This window comes from Necator americanus, chromosome III (genome assembly GCF_031761385.1).
Source record: "Necator americanus strain Aroian chromosome III, whole genome shotgun sequence".
Classification (NCBI taxonomy): Eukaryota; Metazoa; Nematoda; class Chromadorea; order Rhabditida; family Ancylostomatidae; genus Necator; species Necator americanus.
The window spans coordinates 19,448,149-19,457,678 of NC_087373.1; the positions used below are offsets into that span (position 1 = coordinate 19,448,149).

At 43.8% G+C, this 9,530-nt stretch overlaps 5 protein-coding genes across 6 annotated transcripts; 1 reads left to right on the forward strand and 4 right to left on the reverse strand.

Annotated features, from left to right (window-relative positions):
• Positions 1 to 134: 134 nt before the first annotated feature.
• On the reverse strand, positions 135 to 1,834 carry RB195_010121 (uncharacterized protein; the record flags this gene model as incomplete). The annotated part of the gene is made up of 2 exons (XM_064190982.1): positions 135 to 1,181; positions 1,262 to 1,834. The coding sequence occupies 2 exons, from the start codon at positions 1,832 to 1,834 to the stop codon at positions 135 to 137; spliced, it is 1,620 nt and encodes a 539-aa protein (XP_064048566.1).
• Positions 135 to 5,737, reverse strand: RB195_010122 (uncharacterized protein; the record flags this gene model as incomplete). Of its 2 annotated transcripts, XM_064190984.1 has the most annotated exons (7): positions 135 to 1,239; positions 1,266 to 1,856; positions 3,812 to 4,050; positions 4,105 to 4,733; positions 4,958 to 5,357; positions 5,610 to 5,655; positions 5,703 to 5,737. In XM_064190984.1, 7 exons carry the CDS (start codon positions 5,735 to 5,737, stop codon positions 135 to 137), a joined length of 3,045 nt encoding a protein of 1,014 aa, XP_064048565.1. The 2 variants fall into 2 exon arrangements, with proteins under 2 accessions (XP_064048565.1, XP_064048568.1); XM_064190983.1 differs by lacking the exons at positions 135 to 1,239; positions 1,266 to 1,856; positions 3,812 to 4,050; positions 4,105 to 4,733 and having other exon boundaries at positions 4,917 to 5,357.
• On the reverse strand, positions 4,099 to 4,659 carry RB195_010123 (uncharacterized protein; the record flags this gene model as incomplete). The annotated part of the gene is made up of 1 exon (XM_064190985.1): positions 4,099 to 4,659. One exon carries the CDS (start codon positions 4,657 to 4,659, stop codon positions 4,099 to 4,101), a length of 561 nt encoding a protein of 186 aa, XP_064048567.1.
• A 1,437-nt stretch (positions 5,738 to 7,174) lies between the features above and the next one.
• On the reverse strand, positions 7,175 to 9,434 carry RB195_010124 (uncharacterized protein; the record flags this gene model as incomplete). The annotated part of the gene is made up of 3 exons (XM_064190986.1): positions 7,175 to 7,375; positions 7,971 to 8,068; positions 9,185 to 9,434. 3 exons carry the CDS (start codon positions 9,432 to 9,434, stop codon positions 7,175 to 7,177), a joined length of 549 nt encoding a protein of 182 aa, XP_064048569.1.
• Positions 9,217 to 9,450, forward strand: RB195_010125 (uncharacterized protein; the record flags this gene model as incomplete). Its single annotated transcript, XM_064190987.1, has 1 exon — positions 9,217 to 9,450. One exon carries the CDS (start codon positions 9,217 to 9,219, stop codon positions 9,448 to 9,450), a length of 234 nt encoding a protein of 77 aa, XP_064048570.1.
• Positions 9,451 to 9,530: the final 80 nt, after the last annotated feature.

Sequence of the window (9,530 nt, forward strand, 5' to 3'; positions counted from 1 at the left end):
GATCAGCACATCCGAGGAGAACATGAGGGTGAATGTCTCGAGCAAGTGGATTGATTGAGAGCTGTAGGTCGTTGTCGCAGAGGAAGAGTTTGTCCTCTATGCAGAGGCGGTTGCGCTGTAGTGACTCGGTGACTTTATCGATTCTGGTTATCGTAAAAGTGTGCGGAGCTCCGTTGGCATCCCACATTTGCAGTACCGTGATTCCACACGTCTTCACCAGTGGTGCGTCCGATCCAAAGGTGCTGATGGTAAGCCACGTCTTTCAGTTGCAGTCGTTTGGCGAACTCGTTGCTGATGAACGATCTGTCGGCTCCTGTGTCGAGTATCACGTATATGGGCTCCAGCATTGCCGATTCTGGATTAAGCACCTGTGCTTGCCCTGCGAGTATCATGACTTCTGTATTGTCGTTGACATGCAGGGCTGTATTCGGTTGCGGCTTCACATCGAGTGTGGGCTCGAAATTGACTGAATTCACCTTCGCAGGCGTCGCCGATGCCCGTGTCGTCGGTTTCGTTGGCTGTGATTGTTTCTTAGGCAGTTTTACTGGTGGAGGTAAACGTGGTGGTGAGTGTGAGTCGAAGAGTTTTTTGCAGATAGACGTATGATGTCCGGTTGTTCCGCAAACGCGGCAGGATCCTCTAGGACACTTCGTAGCTATGTGGTCGTTGGCTCCACAATTGTGACAGAGTTTCTTCGTTTTCATGATGTGTAGCCGTTGCTCGATTGTCGGTACTTCAGTACAATTTTTTGGTTGGTGTCCGCATTTGTTACAGTAGAAGCAATTCGTCGGTCGCCACTTCGTGGGGATATTGCTGGTATCTCTATTTTCCGGTACAACATGTTGCCGTTTCCTAGTTGGATTGTGCTGATATTGCTCCACTTGTCGAGTGATCTTGAGTTCGGACTTGACGTACTCCTTGGCTGTTGAAAGCAGGGCCATTGTATTCCACGTATTGTCCTTCTCATGATATGCTTTCTGCCGCAAGATGTGTCGCTGTATGTCCACTGAGAATTTAGCTAGAAGCTGCTTCTGCAGGAACGTGTTGTCTATATGTTCTCCTTTGAGATTTAGCTGTGAGACGATGGAATGTAGTTGTTCACGCAACGTTTCCTGCTCTTCCAGCCGTTCGTTCCGAGCTGTTGTCGTTGCAAGTTTATGTAGAAGCTGGTCCACCAAAGCCTGTGTGTTACCGTATTTCTCTTTCAGATGTTCGATCAGATGAGGGGGTACGTATTGCCTGAAATGTTGAACTGTTTTACCGACTCCCTCGCATCTCCTCGTAAGACATCAAGAAGATAGTTCAATTTGAACAAATTGTCGATGTTTCTTGAGTGTACCGTGTGTTCAAACGATCTCCAAAAGGTTTCCCATTCCCAGATCCGCCCATTGAATTTAGGAGTAGGAATTGGTGTAAGTTTCATTTCGTGGACATCTAGCGATGTGGTGGTATCGTAATTTCGTGATTCTTCGAGATCTTGTTGGAGCCTTGTCAGGTCTGTCACAGCCTTTTGGGTCTGATCCAAGAGTCCTTGAGCTGGGTCCATATTCGCCTCCACTCTTGATATGATTTCTGATATGGATGGTGTTTCTTTGTCCAAGTTGTCCGCAGCTCTTCCATAGTTCTCTAGAGCAATTTTGAGTTTGTTTGCTTCAGTTTCAAGAACAACGTTGGCTCTGCGAATACGCCGTCGAAGGGTTCTGATATCGGAGTCGTCCATCATTGAGGGATCGAATTGCATGTCCAAGAGGTTTGCTTCTTCCTCCAGAATAGTGGACAAGCGATTTCCTGTTCGAGTGAGAAGGCCTTGTCGGGCTGACAGTGAAAAAGTCATGACTATAGCTGTGTTATGAGTGCTGAAGCTATTGTGTGAAGACGTAAACTTTTCGTGCGATGACAGGACAACTTGCAAGTTGAGACGTGCTGAAACTCACTTTTGTCCTTATGTGTTGGTTCGTGTTGCCGTTGGCCGATGCACCATATGGTTGTTCAGTTGCCACGCGGGACTTGTGTATGAGAGTGCTCAACGACCAGTAGGCACCAACGTTTACCTCAAACTTGGGTAATTAAACCGCAGGTACAATTGTAATGCAATACAACAGAGGTTTACATAATGAAATAGATTCAAAGGCAAGACGAAATGGAAAAATGATCGTACGTACAGTGAGCACCACTATTTATGTTGTTCCGATGAGGAGGAGCGAGCTGACATTTGATGAACTGGTGATAAGTACTGTTTAACATTAAGGCAGTCTGATCAGCCACACGATAACGAAACTGAGCTTAAAGATGAGTCATGGCCGGTATGAATAATTGAAAAGAAAGAGAGGATAGAGTAGAGGTTTCCTCTATAGGCGCCAGGTACCTATAGAAGGGGGTGCGACGGGTTCTTTCTATAGGTACTTGGCGCCAGATACCTATAGATGGGGATGCGACGGGTCCACCGGCGCCAGGTACCTATAGAAGGGGGTGCAACGGATATATGAAATATTCCTTCTGAAGTTTTTTTAGGGGTGGAATGCCTTTTTCTTGCAGAACTCAAAAAAACTAAGAAGTTGCTAATTATGTTTCTTTTCTAGGCAATATCTTTTATCGATTTTTCCACAAGGTTTGTTGATGTAACATTATGCTATAATAACGCACTTAGTCCGTGTGTGTTTGTCTGTGTGTCACGAAAACACTCCTTAATGATGCAAAACTCTGCACCGGTGAGGTGCCAAACCATCGCCATGCACCTGAAAGGCGAGCACTCTACCTTTTATCCAGTGTCCAAAGTTATACCGCCATCGATGTTGGCTTTGATAAGGCAAGGTAGTTTCTCTCATATGTTAGTGAGGGTAAATAAACTTTTATGTAAATGTATACTCCCAAATTTGCAATCTATTATGCTGTACAATAACGGGCTTATTCTGTCGCGTGTGTGCGTCTGTGTTTCTGTCTTAGCCCAAAAAGAGAGGGATACTATGGCGTTGGTTTGGTGCGCTTGAGCCTCAACTCGGTGAAATTGGGTGAGACGGGTCCTACGGCGTCAAATTCGTGCCCCGGAGCTAGATAGCTGTAAAATGGGGTGCGACTGTGCGAAATCCTCATATTCGATTAAAATTTTGCCTTCTCCTTTTTGAATGTTTCATCTTTTCCAACATTTTGACTAGTAGTTCCTTTCAATAGTTGATGATTTTTTATTATGTTTGTTACTTCGGTCCGTGTGTGTTTCTTTCTTCCTTTGTTAGGGATTGCACAGTTTCCAGTTTTTTCATGTTGTGAGGAAGGGAAAATCCGTAGCCTAACTTTTCTACATCTTTTTATGGTGTTTAAGGTGAGATTCTGAAGTTCTGATCTTTTTGGCCCGAAAACGTGAGCTTGGGGTAGGACGGGTCTCACGACGTCAAATGAGCGGGTTTGTGTCAGAGGACATTGAAGCGAGTTTCAAGATAGATTTAAAATACTGAAGCGGTGCCCCAGCGTCACAAAGCAGAAAGATATGGTGGCTCGAGTTCCACAACGTCCGCTTTAGTAGAAGCTAGGTGTTTGCGTGATCTGACGTAAGATTCTGATCTTTATGAGTATGGAGATGTCTTTCACGTTATTTTTCACAACCACACCATTCTCGGTGGACGACGACGAGAGAAGTTTAGATGTTATAACGGTATAGAAGGAAGGAATATCATGCTATAGGTGTATATGTGTGTAACAAATATCAGAGAGCAAGGAGACGGATCCCACGATGTCAAATTGGTGTTTTAGCGTCAGAAAACGATAGAATGGGGCAAACGGGTCGGAAGGTGTTGAATTGGTGCGCCGAGCCAAGTACCCTTTTGTCGATGTTGAACGAATGATCTTATTTTCTGCGCTAATCCCGTCGTCTCCACCAGCTCTTCCATTTTTCATCTTTTGGATACAGACGAGAACCTCCGACTCGGTCGGTGGTTCCTCGTTAACCGCATATGTCGGTCTATCAACGTGATCAAGTTCAGAAACTAACGGCGCTCGCCGGTTCAGCGATGTCTTGAAGTGATACCTCCAAACTGGTAGAATTGCTTCAACGACAGCCTTTCAAAGGTGGTATTGAGAACTGGAGAACACTTTTTCATCTTGCGACTATACTGCTTCAATAAAGTACAGGTCTTCTGCTGGGTTATCGTCTTCCCACGCCTTTTCAAACTCCTTTGCTCTTGACGTCCACTCGTTCTCGCGATCTTGTTGCAGTTGATGGCGCAACTTCCTTCTAAGACACTTTTCCTCGTTGAAATCGCCAGTGTTGCGGTTGATACATACAGAATTGTACGTGGATTTTGTTTCCACAGATGCAAAGGCAAACTTCTTTCGCGGCAACAGAACCGGGAGCGTTTCCCTTGCAGCGTCCTGGATGCACTTTGCGAAGGAATCCGTATCACAAAGCTTCTTCCTAGTCCGTACATGGATAGTCACATGTTGGCGGAAGTTTGTTCTGCATTCTTCGTTTTTCAGACCTCCCATGTCGATTTTTGGTTGAGGAGTTACTCCTCGGTTTCTCTTGTGGAATCGTATCTTAGTGCTGAGAAGAAGTGGACGGTGGTAAGAGTCGAAAGCAACGTCCCGAACAGCTCTGGACTCTCGGATATCCGACTGAGGGATGTTCCTTGTTAGAAAGTAGACGAGCTGAAGTTTGAGGGTCCTCATCTTCCGCTTGCGCTGCTCTTCAGGGGTTAAAAGGGTTGAACTCTGCCAATGAGCTGATGGCGTCGATGGTTCCTCTTAAACGTGGAAGCGATGAAGAGGCCCGCCTGTTCACATATCTCAACCAGACGGTCACCGTTGTCCGACGTGTGCCGCTGGATAATACTCTTTTCCTAGCAAATCGGATTGTTGTTCAGGTCCCATCTTCGCATTTGCGTCGTTTCCGACAATGACCACCTGCTAGCTGAGTATTTTAGATTTTACACCAACACATTGATTTCATCGTAGAAGGCATTCTTACTCTTGTCCTCAACGGTCTTTGTAGGTGCTTGGGCACTTACAATCCAGAGTTTACATCCTCTGCGATACCGCAGTTGTACGAAGGCGCATCTAGATGAAGTTGAGCCAGATTTCTTCACCAGGTTGTCATAATCGTTCCTCTCAGCTATCACCCAGCCACCTACTTTGTTCTCATCAGCATCGCCGCAGTATATGGTGTAATTTTCAGTGCTGATGACAGGCCGACCTTTCGTGCGTGTTTCCTGCAGTGCAGCAAACGGCACAAAGATATATCGCAGAAGATTAAACAGGGCGGTTTGCTGGTGTTCACTCGACAGTGTGACGAAACGAGAGGTTGTTGCCAAAGATTCCATGCTCCCTTCAGGCGGTCGACGTTTCAAGCTGTGGGCTTTGGCGATGTGCTGGATGGCAACACCTTTTTGCAATGTATGGAAATCTTTGGCCATATAGCAGTGCAGGTTATATAACTCGTACGTTCCCAATGCGTACACTCGAACCCTGATTGTTTAGTTAGAGCAGGGCCGCCACGAGCAGGTAGCAATCAGACTTGTATACGCGACCCCATACAATACGTATAATTATATATACGTATATATATTTAAATGTTTTTCGTTCCATTGCTTCCTTTCTCAACTACTTTGGTATGAACCTACTTTTATTCCGTGTTTTCTAACTGGTTTGTTCTTGACTGCCGTCTTCCTAAATTCTGATGGTTAGTTCCCTAATGATCACAAAGGCTGGCAAACCTTTTTGCTTGAGGTCGCCCGACAGATTCGCCCATGGTCCCAACTTGACCTTCTCACTTTGAGCTAAGTTGGTGGTCGAAGAGTTAAATAGATCGACTGATGCGAAGGATTCCGGACTAGGGAGAAATATCACAAGAGGACCCTTCACTGTCTCTAGGAGGAGAATGTCATGTCTTATATGTTTATCCGCTGAAGAAAAAAAGTTTGCGCCACGTTTTAGTGAATAATAGAATTGAACTGGCAGAAACACTGAAGCTCAATGAAGCTGATATTGATGCTATTTATATAGAAAAAGCAATGCCTGGGTATACCGCTGCTTGTCTTCGCGCTTCGAAAACGTTGAGCTCAAGGATGTGCTACACACTAGCCTAGCAGTTGTCGCCTTTTTTGAGGGATAATTCATTTCTTCTTTTCACTTTTTCAGAAGTAAAGAAACTGAAAAAAAGAATGTGTCAATAATACACTTTTCGCGGTCGTGGTTTCTAATTTCGTTCCCAGCTTCTTTTACCTCCTACCCACCAAGTTTTTCGATACTTCAAATTGCCGTTATTTTTCCATAAAGCATTTTCTTGTTTTTCTGTCTTCTCTTTCGTGTTTTTATCCTTTCTAAAGTTTTTACTCTTCTTTCTTTACTCTGAGTTCACAGCAGAAATCTCGCTGGCATTGTGGTAAGGTTCGAGTTCGCCCTAGTGCAAACCAAGCCTTTGATCCCTCCGGAGTCGATAAATTGGTACTAGACTTATCTGGAAGGATAAAGACACTAACTTGACACATCGGCTAGCCCGCGCAAGTCATTTTATAGGCCAATTGCACGTTCGTAAACCTCAAACGATTCTGAATTGAAGTCAGCGTGGTGGCGCATCCCAAGCAGGTTGATTAACCCCAGACACTTTATCCTGTATATCATTTTGGCACTCCACTTCAACAACTTAAAAAAGATAACGATCGATAAAGTTAGGAAGATGAGATGTAGTTATCTTGTAGAGTGAGAAATTCTCTATCAAACGACATGTGACGATTTGCCTCTGCTTCTTCTATCATTGTCCGTCTATAGTTGCAAAAAACGGTTACGAATTATTCCTCATCCAATAACCCCAAATTAAGTTATCTAAATGTAAATCAGGTATCTAAATCGGAGCGCTTTGCTACTAACACACTGAACGTCCAACTGCGTCGAACTTGCGTAATCGAACAGATGGAGAGATCGTTAGTACCCGCCTTTCCGAAATCCTATAATTTCTGATACATGGGAGTGAGTGGAACTATTATTGCATTAGAGAAAGCTAGAGCTATTAAAGTGGGCTCAAAATGACATTAACCACTGGAGCTCGCTGTTTCTGTCCATTGTTTTTTTCTGGTGTAATCAGCGAAGATAAAGAGTTGAAAAGTTTTGAAAGACGCAGATCTTCTTATTGCTTCATCTTAAAACTTGGAATAATTTTCTCAAAAATTCACTTTTTCATTTTCAAATTTTAAGAAAAAGCGACTATTACATAGTACGAAGTGACCAACATCACCTTTTGATTATTTCTCGGCACAAACACTGTCCGGGCATTAAGTGAAAGAACACGACCAAGAACATCAACAACACGTTCGAGAAGAATTAAATAATCGACTGAATGCAGTACTGATTCCATCGCTTCCCAACGAAAAATGCGAATATTGACGGTAAGCTAGAATGTGTCGAAAAATTGAGGACATGAAAGATCCCACGCTACAGAGCTGTCGCAGCAGCCTTGACTGGTTAACTGTGCAGCAACCATCATACAACTTCTACCCCACCTCGTCAAACGGCCACTTTTTCCGAGCTTTTCAGGGCAACGAGTAATCAACCGGAGATTTCAGTGATCTCAAAAGTATGACCTCCCGATGTTCCTTGCAGCTTTCTCCCTTGTGGAGGAGTTTAATAGATGGTTTAAAATTGGTAACAACGATAGCAGTGACATTGTTTGCCAGTGATTTGCTGAAATAAAATAAAATGTACAAAAAGTAGATACAATGCTAACTAAGTCAAGAAAATATTAGTTGAATTTTAGAATGGACTTAATTCAGTCTTCAAGCACTTCTGATTTCTTAACAATTGATTTTTTTTGAGGATTTAACTAGATCTTCTACTGTCACAAGTGTGTTTTGACAGTATTTTTTAATCTATCTCTGTCTTCATGTTGTTTTTCCAGTTATGAAATGCTAAACAAGACGACTACAGAACCAGCCAGCTTCAAACAGCTACCATTTAAAAAACTGGTACATACTAAGCTCACCACTCACATGGGTCCTCGAGAGCGCTACCCCATCCGAGACTGGATAGCCCACTTTGCGTCCGAACTCTTCAAACAACGATGTCGACGTTGATTTTTGATTATCTTCTAAAGTAAACAGAAAGGTGTCAATTAGTGCCAACCAATGCACTGGAAATCCTCCTCTTGTGCTACACCTTAACGACAAGTCTTCCTTCATGAGATCTCTTTCGTTGTTTTTTGGTGAGTTTGTTTTACGGACACTTATACATATATTTGACAATAACTGCCAACACCCACCAAGCTTTGTGTGGATTTTAGAACGAAAATGCGTTTTGAAACTTATTCTCAATTGAGTGAATTAAGTAAAATCGATCTCAAAATGAGAGGAGATGCTAAATTAGGTTGTAGTATATGGTTCGCACTCAATAGTATATATTTGGAACAATCCTGTGAAGCTAGGTAGAAGTTAATTAGAGTTTTCCTCTTTTATTCTTTTTTAAAATAAGAGCTAATGAGAGAGTTATTTATGGTATGCTAAAATTATTTCATGCAACGATCAAAACTGCACCAATCATCAATTTCATATCTTTATCACCATTTTGCTAAGAGTCTCATTAGTTGAACGGGGAAGTGGCCAGCCTCAAGTCAATAAATGACTTCCATGTTAGAAGCAGCGTGTGAAAATGTCCTGGCTTTGTCCACACCAATATTTTTTGTTACTACATTATCATTTAAAATCATAGCTATTGCAATCCCACGGATCTCTCTCATCAGAGGGTCCTAGCCAGTCAATCGCGTGCCTCGTGGCGCATCTTCGGCTGGTGGTAGGGAGCTAACCGCGGATCAAAAGCGACCATGTGTCTGCGCTGAGTTCCAGGTGGGCTTAGGGGATGGCTTCTGTCGTGACAGGATTGACTTCAAAACCCTTGCGTCGTCCGGCCACAAGACTGCAATCAAGTGGGGAGGTGGAAGAGAGGCGGTTTGGAGTCGCCTCCAATGAATATACTCCATCATTCCATCGGAGACGAGTCACTGCTTCCCACAGAACAGGTGGAACTAGAGACCTGCACATGGGTTTTAAAATTAAACATAAGATACAGTGATAGGAAATAGGAGTCTTTTCGGCAGCTTACATGGCTACATGGCCTCGTATGGCAACGCCGTATAAAATACTCCAGAGTCATGTGAGCTGCCGAAGTGAAAATAGACTAGGATGACGATCTGCACATACAACGCACGTACGCTTGTATCGGAAGGGACCACTGAAGATCTCGATGATTAAGTACGGCGTCATCGGACTGACCGAGGCGATACCACTCCACCCATTAAATGCAGTATATAACACAGAAGAAGAACTGTTCTTAGGAACATGCGACAGTAGAGGAGCTGATGGAGTCGGTGTCCTTGTCAAAACGAATATGGCAATGAACATCGACTCGTTCGAGCAAATGACGACCGGAGTCGGACATTTCCAACCCAGCTCCAAACCCATGGTTGACTATGAGTGACGAGCGCCTGAAGAACTTCACTTCGGGACAAAGCCTGCAATGTAATGGGCAGGGAGAGGCTTTTATCTTTCTACTCTGCA